General features: G+C 37.5%; 2 protein-coding genes across 2 annotated transcripts; both read left to right on the forward strand.

Annotated features, from left to right (window-relative positions):
• Positions 1-4054: 4054 nt before the first annotated feature.
• On the forward strand, positions 4055-4684 carry LOC116119925 (transcription factor Pur-alpha 1-like). The gene is made up of 3 exons (XM_031405864.1): positions 4055-4096; positions 4149-4289; positions 4406-4684. The coding sequence occupies exons 1-3, from the start codon at positions 4055-4057 to the stop codon at positions 4682-4684; spliced, it is 462 nt and encodes a 153-aa protein (XP_031261724.1).
• A 10479-nt stretch (positions 4685-15163) lies between these two features.
• LOC116119926 (putative receptor-like protein kinase At4g00960) lies at positions 15164-19831 on the forward strand. Its single transcript, XM_031405865.1, has 9 exons — positions 15164-15283; positions 16434-16468; positions 17056-17753; positions 17879-18025; positions 18290-18377; positions 18471-18712; positions 18818-19055; positions 19230-19380; positions 19505-19831. The coding sequence occupies exons 1-9, from the start codon at positions 15164-15166 to the stop codon at positions 19829-19831; spliced, it is 2046 nt and encodes a 681-aa protein (XP_031261725.1).
• Positions 19832-20501: the final 670 nt, after the last annotated feature.

Below are 20501 nucleotides of genomic sequence, written 5' to 3' on the forward strand. Positions count from 1 at the left end.
TTCAAAGGTCAAGCGAAGAGACTTCCAGGTCAGAGACCTTGTGCTAAAAGTTCTCCTTGGAACCAGGGAACCAAGTGCGGGGGTACTAGGACCTAACTGGGAAGGTCTATACCGGGTTGACAAGGTGATCAGACAGGGGACTTACCATCTTAAAAGGTTGAACAGTTCCAAAGTACCCCGAGCTTGGAATGTCGAGCACCTCCGGCCTTACTATCAGTAATCCCGAACTCAGCTCTCATTATAAATCAGTTTTTGATTTTGTTAGTTCCCTCTTTGTTGTAAAGTATTATTCTGTTCGCTGAAACAGTTCGCATTTATTCTGTTCGCTTGTAACAATTCGCATGTAATATTACCTATGTAAAACTGAATTGTAAACTGCACTTATGTATGATAAAGCGAACAGCAATTGAAAGCAAAATGTATTTTCATTTATTTACAACAAAAATTGTTTAAGACCCTATTCCAATGGAGTCGGTCTCATTGCGCTAAGGCTGGTCGGGGGGATCCTTCGAAGCAAGACCCGAACCCTCTACCTGGTCGGATCTTCGGGTGGCCGCCGCTGCTTGATCATCTTCCTCCGCCAAGATCTGCAAGGTCTCTTGCCACCCATCTGGGAGGTCAGAAATATCCAGATCTGGGTTCATTGGTCGCAGGGTATAAATGAACCCGATTGCCCAGTCAGTGGCCTTATCCTCGATCTCCTCTGACTGGATCTGCATTTCTTCAGTCAGTGAAGCAATTTTTTCCCGACTCTCCTAGAGTTTGGCCTCGAGAGCTAGCCTTTCCTTTTCGAAGGCCTCCATTTCTTGTTCAGCTCGCTGAGCCCATATAGAGGTCGTCTGGAGCTCCTGATCCTTCTCTCCGACCTCCTTAAAGAGCCTAACGGTTGTCCTCTGAAGCTCATTTACTCCTTCCGCACGTCGTTCAAGCTCCACCTTTTGGAAGTCCACTGTCCGCAAAGCGGCATCCTTTTGGTTCAGGTACCTGTTCGCCACTTCGAATGCTTGTGTTCTTTCCGCTACGACGGTCTCCAGGCTCTGTTTGAGCTTCGCGACCTCCTCTTTTAGATCACTTGCCCCCTTCGCGGCCCCCAGCCGAGTCTTCTCCATGGACATCCTCATTGCAAGCAAAGCCTGCGAGCAAGAAGTGAATTAGAATGAAAATGGCGTACAAACTTTGAGAACATTTCGATTACCTTGCTTAGATGTTGGAACGACGTGGTCATCAGGTCATCGTCCATATCGGCGAACTCATCATATGACTCCGATAGCCCATACTCGAGCAGAGAATAGACTATCAGCTGCAGGTTTTCGGGCAGGCTCCCCAACGAGTCCAGCATTAGTGCGCCCTTCGCCTTGTCGGCAACAATCGCCTAGTCCGCGGGTTCTTTGCCCGACCTCCTTCTTGAGTCCTATCGCGACCTTAAGGGCTCTTCCTCAGATTCGGTCTCTGACTCGTCGACCTGAATCTGCTTCCTCTTCTTCGACCTCTAGGCCGGAGCCTTCTTCCTCGGGCGAGCAGGTGGTGGCTGAGCGACATGTTCTGTCCTGGTCGTTTCGTGCTCAGGACAAGACTGGGAAGGCGCGGCTGTTCGCACCAGTTGTGCCGTTATGGGGCGAGCAGCTTCGACCGCCCTTTCTCTCCTCGATCGAGGGAAGATGAACGGTGCTCGTCGGGGTTGCTCGTACTCCTTCAGAGGCATGGTCGCTGCATGCAAGTACATTAGTAACTAAACAAAAATTATTCTATGACCTGAGGGGAATCAATGTAACTTACCTTCTTCTGGGGACTCCAAAGACGCGTTGTTACTGAAAAAACCATACTTTCGCAAATTCACGGTCGTCACGAGCTTCCTCGTGTCTCGACTTTCCTCGGGAAGGACTCCAAAAGACACTAGCATGTCCGGGTCAGCGAGCAAGTCTTGGCTAGTCGTCTTGTTAACTACAAAAGAAGGCAGGTCGTTATAATAAAGGAAGCGAACAGACAATGAACCTAGCGAAGAAGAACCTACTTGGTTTCTGAAAGCGGTAGTAGCCGTCATAGCAGAAAAAGAAGAACTTTGTCTCGTAGGCCCCCGCGTTGCTGGGATAGCTATGTATCCCTTCGGTGATGGTAGTTAGCTCGCCCAAGCCACTCTCGCGGCACGCGATGTACATCGCGATGGCGATGACATACGTGTTTGGCATCAACTGCATTAGTGCGATCCCAAAGTGATCCAGGACCTACCTAATGAAAGGATGGAAAGGAATCATCCCAACACCCTTGAAGATCTCTTCGGAGATCGCAGCTAGGCCATCGGAAGTATGCCGCAACGACCGGGTGTTGTCAAGGAACACCTCTGCGCGGACGTCGAACTGTCTTTTTATCCTATCGAACTCTTCTCGGGTGAGAACCGAGAAGACATCAAGGGATGCGTCCGCGGGAACGTCCCGCGAAGACAAACTGGCTCCTTCCTCGGGTCTGGACGTTGACGGTTCCATTCCAGAGTCTGCAACATCGACAGACAGGTCATTTTAGCCATCACATGTTGTCCTGCACGACGGGATGGGACAAATTCCTTAAACCCTAACAGTAATTCGAGCCGCCATCCACGGCTCGAATCCTACGACGCGTCTCTGATGAAACACTAGGAGACCCAACGCCATTGCCCACCAACCAAACACAAAAAAAAAAAAAAAAAAAAGAGGAAGAAGGAAAAGGACCTTACCTTCTGGGGCGCGTGACTGAGGACAGATCTTGTTTTGGATACCTGAGAGATGCCAATCGGAAAAGAAGAGCCTCCGGTTTGCAAAGATTTTTCGCTCGAGGCAGAAGGGATTCTGGTGGCATCATCTGAAAAATTTGGGCTTTTATATGGACTGCGAACCAACGGTTACCACCCCTCGGAATCGAAATGACAGCCTTCTCTCTCTCCGCATTAAATGCGCCCCACGTCGCATTCAATGTTGTGATAAGGGTCGTCGTTTCGAATGTGTCGTGCAATTAATGCTATCAAAACAACACCAGGTCAGCACACAACGCATTTAATGCGCCTGCCAGACGCTTTAACACGTGCAGAGCGCCTGACAGCGCGGAAACAAGCTCATTGAATCTCCAACCCTAAGGCACGGTAAGAAACGTCCGATGAATCCAGGTCATTAGGATGATGATTGTCAGGTCGTTTGGGCAAAGATTGTGCGAGGTCGTGTTCGAAAAAGGCCCTGTCCCGAGTTTCTTCCATTCAGGTCGAAATTACCAGAACCTCCAATCGCGGCATGACTTAGTTTCCAAGGTTCGATCCCCAAACCTTGAAAACTAGGGGACTTCTGTTATGCTTGGGAAATCAAGGGCTGACGTGGGAAGTCACGTGATGAAGTGTGACCTGCTCCCGTCAGAACAGTAAGCGCACGTCAGGCCTGCCAAACACTATGGAGCTCCCACGTGTCCATTTCCGTGCTCCAAATCGCGTGAAATCAGCTTGGAAAGTGGGCAATGGGACGTAAAGCCGGATTATCTCTTGACATTCACACCAACCCAAGGATTTAATGATGATTCCTTGCATTCATCTTGGTACAAAAGGAGGAAGACCCCTTCATTAAGGGGATTCGGCCATTTTACACTTGAACTCTCTCTCTCTTGCAAACTTTGTATTTACTTTTCCTAATCATTTGTAAGTCAGTCTGCTGTTGCGACCTGACCCACTATACTAATACAAATCAGTGGACGTAGGACTTGCTATCTTAGCATCCGAACCACTTTAAAAAGCTCTCATTGCATTTATTCTACATTCTCTCCATAATCACGGGTGTCCCTTGATCAATTAACGTTACGCACGTGTCGATTAGTTGGTGTTAGAATCACTCATCGAACAGATTTTGAATCATTTTTAGTTGCCTTTTGGAAGTCTTATGCAAAATTTGGAGATTTCCAATTCTTTTCTTTGAGATCAATCTTTGGTGTACAAATGTGCCTGAAATTTAGTTTGAAAAATTGAAGGAATGGGAACAGATTTTCACCTTCACACACTGTAGATGATAAGGCTTTTAGTACTTTGGTTTTCCAGTTTTGTCTTCTTATGCGTCTTTATAAGTGTGAAGATGATAAGGCTAATCTAATGGTTAGTATTGTTATTCCTAAAACTTATTGCCTTATTAAATTTATTTCTGCAGGTATCGGAAGCATCTGTTAGTAGAAATGGCAGTACTATTATTGTTCCTGCTGGAAGTTCTTGGGACGAAGGGTGGACAGCATTCAGAAACATTCCGGCAGAAATTAATGAAGCATCGCGGCTTTTCATATTGCCCAATCAGGCGTACTTGCAGAGCTTGCATAAACCCCTTTTCTGTTTTTACACATACAATTGTTGCATTTATCAAATGTCTTACTTATCCCTTTTTTGGTTATGTTGTATGTGTGTGTGAAATAGCAAAGTTCTGAACCTTTAGAGCGTCTTGTTGGGCTTTCAGATGATGTTGGCGCTGGCTTCATTTCTGGCCATAGTAGCCAACCTGCCTCTGCTTCTGAACTAAATGTTGACAGGTCGGTTGACTTGCCGGCACAAGATGAATTAGGTAACATGGGGGTTTCAAAAGTAATAAGAGCCGATCAGAAGAGATTCTTCTTTGATTTGGGGAGCAACAACAGGGGTCACTTCCTGAGGATATCTGAGGTGAAAAACGGAGGATATTTATGTTTATTTATCTAAATTGGCGAGTTAAAATAAACTGTTAATGTTGTTTGCAAATATTAATCAAATTTATTTGAATTGGACTGGGGCCAAACTTGCTCTGCCAGCAAATTAACGAAAAGTTAAATTATGATTTTTCAATTTTAAGCCCTTCTGAATTCGCCTGCCATATTTAAATATTTTAAACTAATTTTCTTATTTTCAATATTGAACATGGTTTAGCTTCAAAATTATTTGGAGATGGCTGCTACCCAGACTGTTGCCCGGACAAAGTTAAATTATAATTTGCATTTATTTGAATTTCAGACAATCAGACTGTTGTCCAGCGAATTTTTGTTAAAAAAATTAAAAAAAAAAAAAGAGACTTATTTGGAGTTTGAGTCGGCTCGAAATATGCCAAATATATTATCGAGCTGAGCCGAGTCACATAATTTCTGACTCGGCTCTGGCTCGACTCGTTTATTATTCCTCTCTTATGAGTCGAGCTCGTTAAACCAAAAACTCTGCTCGGCTTGGATCAATAACACCCCTAATTAGTCAAATTTTCTAGTTAGTAGTCTAAACTAACCTTGTTGCTACTGGAAGTTTTGTGACTAATTAAATTTTAGCACCATGTGGGAATTTTCAAGGCGCACGACTCTAGGGAAGGTGTATATATAATATATCATTCTCTTCACAGTAAATATCAACAAATTTATAGGTTAAATTTTTTTTCCACAAGGATTTATTGGATGGGCCGTGAAACGAACGACGGTTGGCCCCAGTGAATCAGTGATGTGATATACACAAATGCCAAACTTTTGACCCTCAAGTCAATGAGAAATTAATAATAAAAAATAAAAAAATTTCTTCTTTCCTATTGATGACATGCTAGGAATTAGAGCTACGCTGTCAGCTATACGTATACTATTAATTAGCATCATAAATTTTCTTCCTGTGTATAGTACAGTTTATAAATGCTATGGGAAGACGCTGCTGAAGTATTCCGACTAAAATTTATATGTTGGCAATTTTCAATTCCGAAATAAAAATAAAAAAATGTGAGCAGCTGGGGACAATGACCAAGACATTAGCCCACAAGCCAGAAACAAAAGTTAATGGTTGATTCATTGACTCTGGCTTTGAGCTGGTCTTTCTTCGTTAGAATTTACAAAGAATATGTGAACTAATTTTAATAAGAGTTTGATAAAATTAATTGTCAAAGTAATTCTACGCAAACTTTTATGTGTTTGCAATATTTTGTATTGCACTTTGTCAGCTTACTCAACTCCTTGTTGTTTTCCAGTTATCTCAGTTATACATTAGTTTTTGCTGATTGAAGTGTTGTTCAATTAACTGGACTAAAGAGTGCTGCTTAGAGAATAATTTGACTCTCAGGTCAATAACAAAAAGCTTAAAACTTTCCCATTTTCGTATAATGTTTCGATACACTAGACCTAAGTAACCATCGTATTCATCTTATAGCATATAACACTTCTCATAGTTGTCTCCATTTTCATTCAATTATCTCTTCTTCATACTTCAGACTAAATACAATTTTTGTCGCATATAATGCATAATCAAGTAATTTGACACTACATGTGTGATAAAGATTGATAAGAGAAAAATACTCATAATAAAATACATTAATTGGTTGTATAATGATGTGGTACCTAGTGGTATTATTGTAAATTAGGTTAATAGTTTTCATTAAAAGAATATAATATCTTAATGACGATGAACCATTCTTTGATTAGAGCTTAACTGGAATTAAACCTGTTAGGTTGTTTCTAGGGATTGCAATTGCCCCCGTGGGTACAGTCGGACAGGTTCTCTCTTGTCGCCACTTTGTTTGAGGAGGGTATTTAAACTAAAATTTCAAGGATGGGGCAGGGATAGAAATGAAAACTCATTTCCGAATTAATTTCTGAGAGGGGTGGGAACCCAATCCCCAAAACAAATTAATTATTAAATGAATTTAGTTTGTATAATTAAAAATATTTAAAGATGGTCCTAAAAAATAAAATAAAAAAGTAACTACAAAAAGGAAAACTCAATTTTGTCAATTAAATTAGTGAAATTGAGTCTTTATTATAATAATCGGTATTCATATTTCATTTAATTCTATTAAAATTATTATTTTTTCTATATGAATAATATTAATGAAGATAAGTTTCCATAGTTGTTGGAGGACGTCTATTTGAAGTGGCAATAAACCTTAAGCCCAATACCCACAACCTTCTTCTAGACTGTCAACTGACCTCACTTAGAAAATGCACCCATTGGCCCAGCAAAAAACTGGCCGAAATTTTGTTCAGAGGCCGAATTGAAGAGTCCAGAGAAAGCAATTAGTCCGATATATGCAAGAGATTATCCATTACATATTAACATGTTACCTATTGGTGATTTATATATATATTTCGAGAGATTTGATACTTGCCAGAATTTTTTGGTACGCATGGAAAGGGTTGATTCATTGACTCTGGCTTTGAGCTAGTCTTCCCTATTGTTAGAAATTACAAAAAATGAATGATTCTATTAGATATATGTCTCAAAGAACTAATTTTAATAAGAAAATTCATTACAAATAAAATTAGGACAACGACACATTAGCAAATAAGAGGGGAAAGTAATTGCCAACCTAATTCTCTTAGAGTACTTTTAAAAATTCATTGACTTTGGCTTTCAGCTGGTCTTCCTTCATTATAATTTAGAAAGTCTGAAGGATTCTCTAAGGAAACTATCTTTGGGTGATCGAATGGTTTGATAGTGACTTTTGGATATATCACTCAAGATGTCTTGAGTCCGAGTCCCTTCTCGGTTGTTAGTAAGGGTACGTAGCCATTGAATGTCTTACCTTACCCTACCGATAGTTCTAGGGTTTCAGGAGATTAATTGAGATGTGCATAAACTGGTTTAGATACCCTCGATCATTAAAAAAAAGAAAAAAAAAAAATTCTCTAAGGATATGTCAATATGACTAATAATAGTAGTTTAAAAAAACTAATTGTCAAGTAATTATACACAAACTTTGGCTTTAAAATATAAAAATCCTTCAGGTTTATTGTAAATGCAGTTAAACCTAGAGGTTTAAACAAGTAATTATACACAAACTTTGGCTTTAAAACATAAAGGTCTTTCAGGTTTATTGTAAGTGTAGTTAGTCCTAGAGATTTAAACAAGTAAATTACAAACCCAAATGTTATAATATCATGACATTTTTATAAAAAAAGTAAGCATCATTGGCCTAATTTGTTACCTAATACACAAGATCTGACGACCCAAAAAACCTTTTGTCTTATCTAATTATAAATAAAACAAACAAAACATTAATTAAATACAATAAATATTAAAAATCGAAAAATGTTTTTCATAAGAATTTTTTTTATCTAATAAAATTAAACTAATAAGTGTATAAATAAAAAAAAATACTTTTTATTATATAATTTTTAAACATTATAATAGTTAAAAATAATGAAATTAAGAAAATAAAATAAAAGATGTTAAACAAAATAGATAGGTGCATTTTATTAGATAAATTATATGTTTACTTTGTCCCTTTGTTATTCATGGTCAATTAAACTATCATGTGATACAAAAAAAGATAAACTCTTTTGTTTCTTTCATTCTTTGAGTCTGATTAATTTTTAGCGCATTTTCAATGTTACCCCTCCATCTAATGGATTAAACTAACGGTTGTTATCTTTTGGATGAAAATATCACTATATTATAACGTCCGGGTTATTACTTGTTTAAACCTCTGGGTCTAACAAAAGTTTCATTAAACCTGAAGGGTGTTTATGTTTAAAAGTCCACAAACTTCATATGAGCCACAGGTCACTTATTCAGAATTGTATCATCATATATTTTATTTTATTTATTTAATATGCTCTTAGTTTTTTAATTCTTCATATATTTTATTTTATTTATTTAATATGCTCTTAGTTTTTTAATTCTTCAATAATTTCGTACCAAAATTGTATGTGTTATACATTAGCATGTTTGGATTAAATTAAATGTTCTTCAACTAAACGTAAAGAGTGCTTTGTAGAATTTTGACGACTGCAGTCAATGAGAAAAAGCTTAAAAACTTCTGCTTTTCTGAATTCCAAGTGGGTTTTGTTTTTTTTTATTGTTAATTGATTCTACGCGCAATTGAAGTCTTCGCACTAACACTGGCCTCTTGCATTCTAGTGCATATCCCATTAGTTTAATTTTCAACTTCTAAGTCATGTTATGGTTTATTTCATTTAGCTATACTTCCTACAAAAGAGGCCAAACACATGGGAGTTAGCATCGCATTTTCAAAACCAACATGTAATCTCTACAAAAATGTTAAACTAACATTAAGGGGTTGATATGATGATAAAAAAGATTTGTCCCTTTTATTGACTTTTTTGTTTCGAATTACCTTACAGTTATCTATCACATTTGTAATTTACCTTACATCATTAGGTTTGTAGAGTGTTTAATAGATTCAAAAGATTAATTAAGGTGTGTATAAATTGACTTGAACACCTTGATCATTAAAAAAAAAAAAAAAAAAGGTTAAAAGACACAAGTTTTACTATCAAAAACGCTTTTAAATTTGGTAAGAAAAATGAAAGGGTAAATAAACAATTACTATTTAATCAATGACTAAAAAAATAATAAAATGGACTAATCTTTTAAGGGAAAATACAACATTATATTATAGTCTTAAAAAATCCGCTTTTCCTTGTCTCAATGTCATGTCATAGTCCTCTTATATAGTCTCATCACCATCTCTGACGAGAAGTAGGTACTAGGTAGATTGTGAAGTCTCTTAATATTTTTCATAAAAAAATAAAAATTTTTATCCAATAAAATTAAAATAATAAGTGTATAAATCGGAGAAAAATATTTTCTATCATATAATTTTTAAATATTATAAAAGTTAAAAATAATAATATAAAAAGATGCAAAGTTTAATTAAGAAAATAAAATAAAAAAATGTTAGACAAAATAGATAAGTGTATTTTATAAGATAAACTACTTGTTTACTTTGTCTTTTTGTTACTCATGGTCAACTGTACTATCATTTATACAAAAAAGATAGATTCTTTTGTTTTTTCAGATCCGATTAATATTGCACTTTTCCAATGTTACCCCTCCATCTAAAGGATTAAATCAACAACGGTTAGTTATTATAATATTTGGGCTTGTAATGTCATTTATTTAAACCTTTGAGCCTAACGATTTACATTAAACCTTAAGGGTGTGAATGTTTTAAAGCTCACAAACTTTATACAAACCAAAGGTTCACAGGTCACTTATTCTGAATAGTAACATCATATATTTTATAGTAAACGACATGTTACCGCCCAAGGTTTAGCGAAATAGCAAAGGCCCAAGCCTAGTTTCATAAATTTCATATTTTTACTCCTAAATTAATATAAAATTGTTTAAAATAACGGTAAAAGATAGTGTAGTCCTTTACACATCGTTAAATCTGAAATGACAATGAAAATGATCTCAAAGGGTGTAGTAGCTAGGTGGTGGCTTTGGGTGAGAAATTTTGTCAAATAGGTGGTGGGCAGCTTGGTTGTGGCAAGGTTGGAAATGATGTAGAGTCGCCGACGACCAGGTAATTACACACAATACACTTCAAAAAGCAAACCACAAATCAATACCAACGAAATCCGACGTTTGCAGAGGATAAGGGTCGTAAAACGCGACTTACTTGCGGCGTCAAAAAGAGGTCAAAGGCGGCGAACAATGAGTGGAGGGAGCCAGAGGAGCTAGTGGTTTAGAAGAGGTGACTCATGTCAAAGTGAAACACACGCAATTGTTAGGTATGTTCTTATGTAATATTACTTTAAATTTTGTAAGAAAAATGAAAAGGTAAATAAACAATTATTAAAAAATAATTAAATGGACTAATATTTAAGGGAAAATACAACATTATTTTATAGTTGTTAAGAGTCAATCAAACTCAACCTAACCTGTTCCTTTATCAAACATAACCAGCAAACACTCAAGAAACAACACAAACAATAACAAATCAAGAACTAAGAACACAGCCAATTTTTACCATGGTTCGTTTATCCCAAAGGAATAAACTACATCCACGTTGAGCTCCAAGTAAAATGGAGGCTCACTGCACTATAAGGATCAATCCAATTACAGATTACAACTCAATCAATAACAGCCACTCAAATCATCCAACCTTCAATCCCCCGTAATCTACTCTCAAAGACAACTACTACAAGCGTCTTAACCAGAAGAGCCTAACACTTCTTCTACCCACAATTTACCGAATAAATTGCAACAAATTACACAAATTGAAGATTAACCAAACTAAGAATAAAACCCTAGCAGAGATGAAAAAATGCGATAGAGAGGATGAAAGCTACTATTTGTTTCTGTATAACTTCAGCTTTCAATAGGTTGACCTCAAGGCTTCATTTGCACCATTGGATTAGACTAAAACCAAAGGCTGAGATCTGTCACTTAATAAAACTTCAAAATGATAGCGTATTGCTTACTCCAACACGACACCGTTTGAAGCTTCACTCAACAATCTCCACCTTGAAGCTTCAACACCTCACAAGGACCATATACCTTATCAGTGCAGTTTACCCACAAGTTACTCATCATAGCTCAGTTGCTGCCTTTTACTGAATATGCAGCAAGTTCAAGCAGTGCTTGAACTTGGTTGGAGAGACCACCTTTGTTCCCATATCTGAAGGGTTATCCTTGGTTGGCACTTTTTTCAAAATGACCACTCCTTTATCCACCAGTTCCCTTACAAAATGGTATTTGACATCAACATGTTTGGTTCTCTTGTGGTACACGGGATTTTTGCTCAGGTGTATGGCACTTTGGCTGTCTGAATAGATAGTGACAACACCCTCCAACAGATTAACCTCTAACAGTAACCCTTGGAGCCATAGAGCTTCCTTGAAAACATCCGTTACAGCTACATACTTTGCCCCAGTTGTTGATAGGGCAACAATTGGCTGGAGTTGGGACTTCCAGCTCACACAATTTCCTCCCAAGGTGAACACGTATGCAGTGGTTGATTTCCTTGAATCCTTGTCACCTGCAAAGTCAGAATCTACAAACCCTACCAGATCAAGTGAGTCATATCTTTTTTCATATTTCAAGCTCACATGAACAGAACTATTGATATATCTAAGAAGCCATTAAAGAGCAAGCCAATGTTCAAAACCAGGATTTGACATAAATCTGCTTAAGAAGGAAATTGCAAAAGAAAGGTGTGGTTAGGTACTAATCATGGCATACATTACTGACCCAACTACGTTTGCATAAGGGATGTTTTCTATTTTTATTAAATCTGTATCAGATTTAGGGCATTGTGATCTACTTAACATAAAGTGACCAGCTAGGGGTATATTTACAGTTTTAGAACCTGCCATGCCAAACCTAGACACTAAATTTTCCAGATAAGCCTTCTGATGGATTTTTAATTTAAAGTCCTTTCTGTTTCTATCTATTACTATGCCTAGAATCTGTTTAGCACTTCCCAAATCCTTCATATCAAATTTAGAGTTCAATTTTTTCTTTAGCTCTTCTATCCTAGATTTAGACTTGCTAATTAAAAGCATGTCATCAACATACAACAGCAAATATAAAGGCATGTCATCATATAAAGCATAATAGAAACAGCTGTCATATTTGCTTCTATTGAAGCCAATGTTGAGAATAAAAGCATCAAAACATTTATACCACTGCCTAGGGGACTGTTTCAGTCCATATAAGGATTTATGAAGTAAACATACATGGTTGGGCAGATTTCTATCTACAAATCCTATAGGCTGTCTCATGTAAATCCTTTCTTCTAAGTTTCCATGCAAAAAAGCAGTTTGAACGTCCAGTTGTTCTAATTCCAAGTCCTCATGAGCAACTATGGTTAGCATAATCCTAATGCTCTTATATTTAACAACGGGGGAGAATATCTCATTAAAGTCTATTCCCTCCCGCTGTGTGTAGCCTTTGGCTACCAACCTGGACTTATATCTAGGGGGTCCAGTGGGGTTCATGCCTTCTTTAAGCTTAAACAACCATCTACATTCAATAAGTTTCTAGTCTTTGGGATTTGGAACCAAAGACCAGGTTGCCTTTTCCTTTAGGGACAACATCTCTTCCTCCATTGCTGCTTGCCATTTTTCTTTGTCTTTGGATCTAACTGCTTCTTCATAGCAGTCTGGTTCTGTCCTCTAAACTTGAGCCCCTGTCACCAGGGCCATGTAAATCAAATCCGTATAGGAGTATCTTGCTGGTGGCCTGATTTCTCTCCTACTTCTATCCATGGCTAGCTAGTACTGAGCTAAGGGGTCAGGATGGGGTTTAGCAGGTTCTGTTGCATTTTCCTCTTCCAAGTCAAGGTCCAGATCTGGTTCATTTACTTCAGCTTCCTGATGTTCCAATCTAGGTGGAATTTCAGCAGGCTCCACCTCAATTTGGACTCTCCCAGGCTAGTCCTGGGTCATAGGATTGCTACTTGTTGATCCTGCATCAGGGTTAGCAATTTTGCAAGGAAATATATTTTCATTGAAAATTACATCTCTGCTGATTATTATCCTAACTCCTAGGGTACTTTTATCCCAAAGCCTATACCCTTTGGTTCCCTCTTGGTAACCTAGGAAGACACACCTAAGTGACCTAGGATCTAATTTCCCTTCACTGTTATGGACGTATGCAGCACATCCAAAGGTCCTCAAGTGTCCTAAACTAGGTTTCCGATTACTCCATTTTTCCTCAGGACATTTAAAGCTGATGGCACTTGAGGGACTTCTATTAATAAGGTAGGCAACTGTATTTAGGGCTTCTCCCCAAAATGACTTAGGAAGGCTGGATGTGAAGAGAAGGCATCTCACCTTCTCTAAAAGGGTTCTGTTCATTCTTTCAGCAACCCCATTCTACTGAGGGGTTCACCTAACATTTCTATGTCTTAGGATGCTATGTTCAGTGTAATAGGAGTCAAATTCTAGGTTACAGAACTCTAAGCCATTGTCTGTTCTAAAAGTTTTAATTCTTTTGTCAGTTTGGTTCTCTACAAGGACCTTCCAACTCTTAAACCTACCCAAAGCTTCATCCTTAGTCCTAAGCAAGAAAACCCACACATTCCTACTGTAATCATCTACTATGGACAGAAAATAACTACTAGCCCCATGTGATTTGACCCTTTCAGGTCCCCATAAGTCAGCATGCAAATATTCTAAGCAGTTGGCAGCCAGGTGAGTCCCCTTTTGGAAACTCAACCTGTGTTGCTTGCCCATAATGCAGGTCTCACAAAATTCAAGAGTTTCAATTGGGTCCTTACCAAACATATGGAGGATGTCCAAGCCTTTTTGGCTCATATGGCCTAGTCTTAAGTGCCATTTTTCAATAACATTCAAGTTAGTAGAAACCAAAGCAGAATTTAAATGATCAAAATAATAGGATCCAGACAGAATATATAAGCCATTCCTTTTTATCCCTTCAAGCAAAACACAATTACTTTTATAGACATAAAGGCAACCATTTTCAGCTTTATAACTACAACCAGACTCATCTAAACTACCTAATGAAATTAGGTTTCTTTTTAATTTTGGAATGTATCTCACTTTAGTCAACTTGACAGTTTTACCATTGTTTAGTTTTAAGGTTATGCTGCCTATCCCTTCAACTCTACAAGCATTATTATTCCCCATGTAAACTGTTTCTAACCTATTCTCCTCATAGTCCTGAAACCAATCTTTATTGGGACTCATATGAAATGAGCAACTAGAGTCCATTACCCAATCATTTAATTTTTCTGTTTTAGAAACAATTAGAACTTCAGATTCTTCTAAATTGGACTTAGAGGTTGCTAGGTTGCTTTCAGTGTTCCCTTGTTTCTGTTTCTTAAGCCAGGCATAATAGTTCTTTTTCAAATGGCCAGCCTTATTACAGAAGAAACACTTCCTGGTTTCTCCTTTGGCCTTACGGTTTTGTTTTCCCTTTTTCTTATTCCTAGGCCCACTATCAGACTGGACATAATTACTTATGTGGTTAAAGTCACCTTTTCCCTTAACAAATAGGTTACTACCAGTTCTTCTCTGCACTTTAATCTCTAACGCCCTAGCTTTTAATCCTGAAACTATTAAATCCACACTTGGGACAGTACCAGTGTATTGAAGGGCATTTTTTACAACCTGGTAATCTTCAGTTAAAGAATTCAAAAGAATCATAGCTAAACTAGAGTCTTCAAGTTCTTGAACTGTACCCTTCAACACTTGGGTCAGTTTCAAGAACTCATCAATAGTCCTAGAGCTATCCATTTTATATGCAAATAAAACACCTTTTAAGTAAGCTAGATTAGGTGCGGACTATAATGCATAAAGGGATTCGAGTTTACCCCATACCGCTGTCGGAGTTTCAAAGCCGTCTACCTTTTGCAGGACCCTGTCGGAGAGGTTCATAATGATCAGGTTGTACGCCTCCTCCTCCACTTCTACCTTTTTTTTTTTCAGTTTCTCCTCTGACCATTTGGTCTCGTCCTTTTCCAGTGCAATGGCTACCTTATTAAGTGATAATAAGGCTTTCATTTTCTTCTTCCAACTATTGAAATCAATTTTCCCATCGAATTGGGTGATTTCAACTCGTGTAGTAGTCATAGTGTTTAGATTTCGGGTTGGTGTTTGAATTTAGGGTTGACACAGAAGAAACCCTAATTTAGTTAGGATCGAATTTGGAACTGATTTCAAGAAATTGACTAGAAAATCTAAGGTTTTCCTAACCCTAAGACTCTAATTTGACTGATTATATCGAAACCCCCAATTTGTATAAACCCTAGGTTTCAAGAATCACTCAGATCAGACCGAAAACCCCTTAACTCTGATACCACTATTAATAATCAATCAAACTAAACCTAACCTGTTCCTTTATCAAACACGACTAGCAAACACTCAAGAAACAACACAAACAATAACAAATCAAGAACCAAGAACACAGCCAATTTTTACCGTGGTTCGTTTATTCCAAAGGAATAAACTACGTCCACATTGAGCTCCAAGTAAAATGGAGGCTCACTACACTATAAGGATCAATCCAATTACAGATTACAACTCAGTCAATAACAGCCACTCAAATCACACAATCATCCAACCTTCAATACCCCGTAATCTACTCTCAAAGACAACTACTTCAAGCGTCTCAACCAGAAGAGCCAAACACTTCTTCTACCCACAATTTACCTAATAAATTTCAACAAATTACACAAATTGAAGATTAACCAAACTAAGAATAAAACCCTAGCAGAGATGAAAAAACGCGATAGAGAGGATGAAAGCTACTATTCGTTTCTGTATAACTTCAGCTTTAAATAGGTTGACCTCAAGGCTTCATTTGCACCTTTGGATTAGACTGAAACCAAAGGCTGAGATCTGTCACTTAATAAAACTTCAAAATGACAGCATATTGCTTACTCCAACACGACACCGTTTGAAGCTTCACTCAACAATAGTCTTCAAAATATACGCATTTTATATTTCGTTGTCTCACAGTCAAAGTCCTCTTATTAAGTCTCACGATCTCACCACTATTTCTGGCGCGAAGTAGGTAGGTTGTAAAGTCTCTTAATAAAGGCATGTTCTTAAGCCAGAGATTCCTGCACTTGGATAACCATCTCTGAGTTATTAAAGTTTTGTATCTTGTTTCATCTTCACTAATCCATTTAGATTAAATTAGACATAGGAGAATTCTTGAACATGCCATGGCTTTTACAAATCTTCTTCGTCTTCTTACTTACCTGTCTATAGGCATCACTCTTAGCAATGGGTAGAGATGTTACGATACGGGAAACTTCACAACTAACAGTTGTTGATGCGTGATTTTTACACCAACGAAAGCACGTGTGAAATGCTGAGCTGACTCAGAAGACACACGTGAATGTGAAGGATAATGAGATAGTAAATGCAATGGGGACACTTTTTAAAGTGGTTCGGATGCTAAGGTAGCAAGTCCTACGTCCACTGATGCTTATATTAATGATAAAGGTTAGGTCGCCTTTAGCTGACTGACTTTACAATAATATTACAAGGTATTGAATGCTAAGAATTCTAGGGAAAGAGAGAACAATTAATCAAGCGTAAAATGTTCCAATTCCCCTCAATGAGAGAGGAGCTCCCAATTTGTAGTGGGATGCCTTAAGGCAATGATCACTAAATCTGTAAGTTGGTGGGATTATCTGTGCAAATCCTTCTTTATGTCACATTGCCCACCTTCCAGAATGATTTGCGCGATTTAGAGCAGGGATTAGACACGTGGGAGCACCACAGTTTCTGACTGGCCTGACGCGCACCCATTATCCTGACGGAAGCAGGCGGTGGTTGTTCCAATGATCTGACTTTTGTGGGCTGAATAGACCTGACGTCAGTCCTAATATTTTTTAGGCATAACAACAGTGTTTATGGCAAGAACCGCAACCTTATCCTTTCAAATCTTGCTTCTAATGTATCAACAAATGGGGGTTTTTATACTGCTACTATTGGCCAAGACACCATCGAAGTTTATGCTCTTGCACTTTGCAGAGGTGATTCTTCTTCAGAAATTTGTTTCAGCTGCGTCAACTCCACAACCCATGATCTTATAACCAAATGTCCCAACCAAAAAGAAGCACTTTTATGGGGAGGAGATCCTCCATGCCTTGTACGCTATGCAAACCGGTCTTTTATTGGATTACTGGAGCTGGATCCTAGGGATGCTGGCTATAATGTGAATAATATCACTACGAATTTGACACAGTTTGATCAGACCTGGGAAGGGTTAATGGATCGCGTGGTTACAAAAGTCTCTATGGGTTCTTCTAAGCTCAAATTTGCCACTGAAGAAGCTGATTTGACTTTCTTTCAGAAGATATACGCCTTAATGCAGTGTACTCCAGACTTATCCCGGAGTAATTGCGATTCTTGCCTTCGTCAATCTGTATCTTACTTCGAGAGCTGCTGTCATGGGAAGCAAGGAGGTTACGTTCTGAGGCCTAACTGTATTTTTCGCTGGGATTTGTATCCCTTTTATGAATCAACTGAAGCTCCATCTCCATCTCCGTCTCCTCCACTACCACCCAGAATTTCTCCTCCACAAATAACTAATACCCCACCCAGTAAGTTCGAACTTGATAAACTCAAATTTTAAGGGGAAATTTTAATTTAATTATTGAATTTTGTATTTTTCGCTTGGATTTGTATCCCTTCTATAAATGTTCAGAGGCCATTTTGATTTTTGCAGACAAAGGAGGCATTGCACCTGTAGTTGTGGGAATTATTATTGTCTCTATAATTATCATCATATCACTACTAGTCGCTTTAACTTATGTCTTTTTAAAGAGGAGGAGAAAGGCAAAGGGCGAGATAAGAAGAAAGCAAGAGCTAAAAGGTTAGTCATTTATGCATTGTTTTTTATGTCAAGGGTTATCAAATCTAAGGGTGAAATTTCAAGCTAGAATTTTGTTTTAATCTGGCTGCTTCTATTAACTCTGATATAATAGCTGCAATTAACAGAAGAAAGGAATTAATACTGAACAGAGAAATCACTCTCTAGCATCTGCCTTCGTAAATATGTTTTTCAGGAATAAAAGTCCATCATAATTTTTACATCTATCAGTGGCTGTTTATTTATATGCTTGACACTATTTTTAAGATGTCGGTGATGAAATTGAGACTGTGGAATCCTTGCAATTCGACTTCAGCGCTATCAAAGTTGCAACAGATGACTTTTCCATTGGTAATTGAGAATGTGGCAAAGAGCACCATTTGGTGATCAAAATGCATCCAGTTGTAAAGCTTGAGTTCCCGGAATGCAATTCAATTGTTTTGCATTTACCTCATTTTTTTTTCTTAATATCATTTCAGGGAAGACTTCTTGACGGACAGGATATAGCTGTGAAGAGGCTGTCTAGACAATTAGGACAAGGAGATCTAGAATTTAAAAATGAGGTCCTCTTGGTGGCCAAGCTTCATCATAGAAATCTAGTTAGGCTTCTAGGTTTCTGCTTGGAAGATAAAGAAAGGCTTCTTACATATGAGTTTTTGTCAAATTCAAGCCTAGATAACTTCATATTTGGTATGCAACAATTATTAACTAGATGTGTGTGCATATATGTTGCATATAAGAAAGCAAATGTTTTATGCAATCTATTGAAGTGCTTTGGTTTTGTTGAATTCTTAGATCCAATCAAGCGATTATTATTAGATTGGGAAAAACGATACAAAATCATAGGAGGCATAGCTCGAGGAATTCTTTACCTTCATGAAGATTCAAGATTAAGAATTATTCATCGCGACTTAAAAGCTAGCAACATTCTTTTAGATGCAAATATGATCCCAAAAATTTCAGATTTTGGAATGGCAAAGTTATTTGAAGTGGATCAAACTCGAGGCGATACAAGTAGAATTGTTGAAACCTTGTAAGTATATACAAGAACATACTTAGAGCTTGCTAATTAAAACTAGATTTTTTATTCATATCACAGGAAAATATCAAGATCTCTTATGTTTTACCACTTCCTATATGTGGCAAAATCATGAATAGTTTTGGTTTTCAGTAAAACTAACTAATTCTAACTTATGACCCTTTTCAGTGGATATATGTCTCCTGAATATGTAAAGTATGGACACTTCTCAGTTAAGTCCGATGTTTTCAGCTTTGGTGTGTTAGTCTTGGAAATCATTAGTGGCCAAAAGAACAGTAGTTTTTGCAATGGAGAAGAGGAGGAGGACCTGCTAACTTATGTAAGCAAAATCTTTTAACTATTTTATCTTCTTCTCTTTCAGATACTAGATAAGTGATGACAATGAAATTTCAAAAATCAAAGAAAGGCACTAACATTGTATGTGCATTGTTCATTTTTTGTAGGCATGGAGAAATTGGAAAAAAGGGACAGCTTTAAATACGATGGATCACACTTTGAGGGGTCATTCCAGTAGTGAAATTATGAGATGTATTCATGTTGGATTACTATGTGTTCAAGAAAATGAAGCTGATAGACCAACCATGACTTCAGTTGTTCTAATGCTAACTAGCAACTCTGTCTCTCTGTCAGTGCCGTCAAAACCTGCATTCTTTATGCACAGCGTTGTGGAACAGGATAAATCTGAAGTGACTGTGCCGGGTCAATCAAAAAGCAATTTTGTCCAATATTCAGTGAATGAAGCTTCAATCACTGAGCTGGATCCCCGTTAACATACAAGTATGCTAGATCTTTAAGCATGTTTGTTCTCTAATACTTTTACTTTGAGTTTAAATAAATATTGTGAAGTAGAATACTCTGTAGTTCTTCTGATTTTCTGGAATAATATTCAAGTCGTTGAACTAAAGAGTAAAAGGTATTGTTGTTAATTATTTTTTCTTCATCTGGAAAATCTACTTCTCGTCATCAGAGCTTCATCACTGAGGAGAATCCTTTATTGTATTACCCCTTTGTTCTTCAGATTTGTAAGCAAATGAATGTAAGCTGTCCAGAATTCTTCTACATTTGCTGTGATGAAGTCTTATTTAGTTAGAAGAAAAGTTCAACGACTAGGCTTATCCGTGATTAAAGGTCTATCAACTTTAAACTTATGCATTGATTTACATTTTACAACTGTATACAATAGATTTAGACTGTTCTTAATTTTATTTATTTCATGGAGTCATATTTTTTTTTTTTTTTCATTCCACTTTTTTCACCTCTAATTTCCTTCCTTTTTTTCACTTTTACTCTTCTTAATAGGAGTTTGGATTTAAGACTGTTTAGTGTTGTAAACCAGGTAAATTGTATTCAGGTGATATATTTTTGCTTACACCAGCCTCTATCTATGCTAATAAAGCATAAGAAAGATAAACATAGACTGGAAATGTACACGTAGAGTTC

Source organism: Pistacia vera, unplaced genomic scaffold (assembly GCF_008641045.1).
Source record: "Pistacia vera cultivar Batoury unplaced genomic scaffold, PisVer_v2 Contig911, whole genome shotgun sequence".
NCBI classification, from domain to species: Eukaryota; Viridiplantae; Streptophyta; class Magnoliopsida; order Sapindales; family Anacardiaceae; genus Pistacia; species Pistacia vera.

What these genes read in the sequence shown, in the direction of transcription:
- LOC116119925 (XM_031405864.1), top strand. Translation starts at nt 4,055, where the DNA reads ATGCGTCTTTATAAGTGTGAAGATGATAAGGCTAATCTAATG. An exon ending in ATGATAAGGCTAATCTAATG is followed by an intron (nt 4,097 to 4,148) that starts GTTAGTATTGTT and finishes TTATTTCTGCAG; the next exon opens with GTATCGGAAGCATCTGTTAG. An exon ending in TTTTCATATTGCCCAATCAG is followed by an intron (nt 4,290 to 4,405) that starts GCGTACTTGCAG and finishes TGTGTGAAATAG; the next exon opens with CAAAGTTCTGAACCTTTAGA.
- LOC116119926 (XM_031405865.1), top strand. Translation starts at nt 15,164, where the DNA reads ATGGCTACCTTATTAAGTGATAATAAGGCTTTCATTTTCTTCTTCCAA. An exon ending in GATGACTTTTCCATTGGTAA is followed by an intron (nt 18,378 to 18,470) that starts TTGAGAATGTGG and finishes TGTTTTGCATTT; the next exon opens with ACCTCATTTTTTTTTCTTAA. An exon ending in AGGAGGACCTGCTAACTTAT is followed by an intron (nt 19,381 to 19,504) that starts GTAAGCAAAATC and finishes CATTTTTTGTAG; the next exon opens with GCATGGAGAAATTGGAAAAA.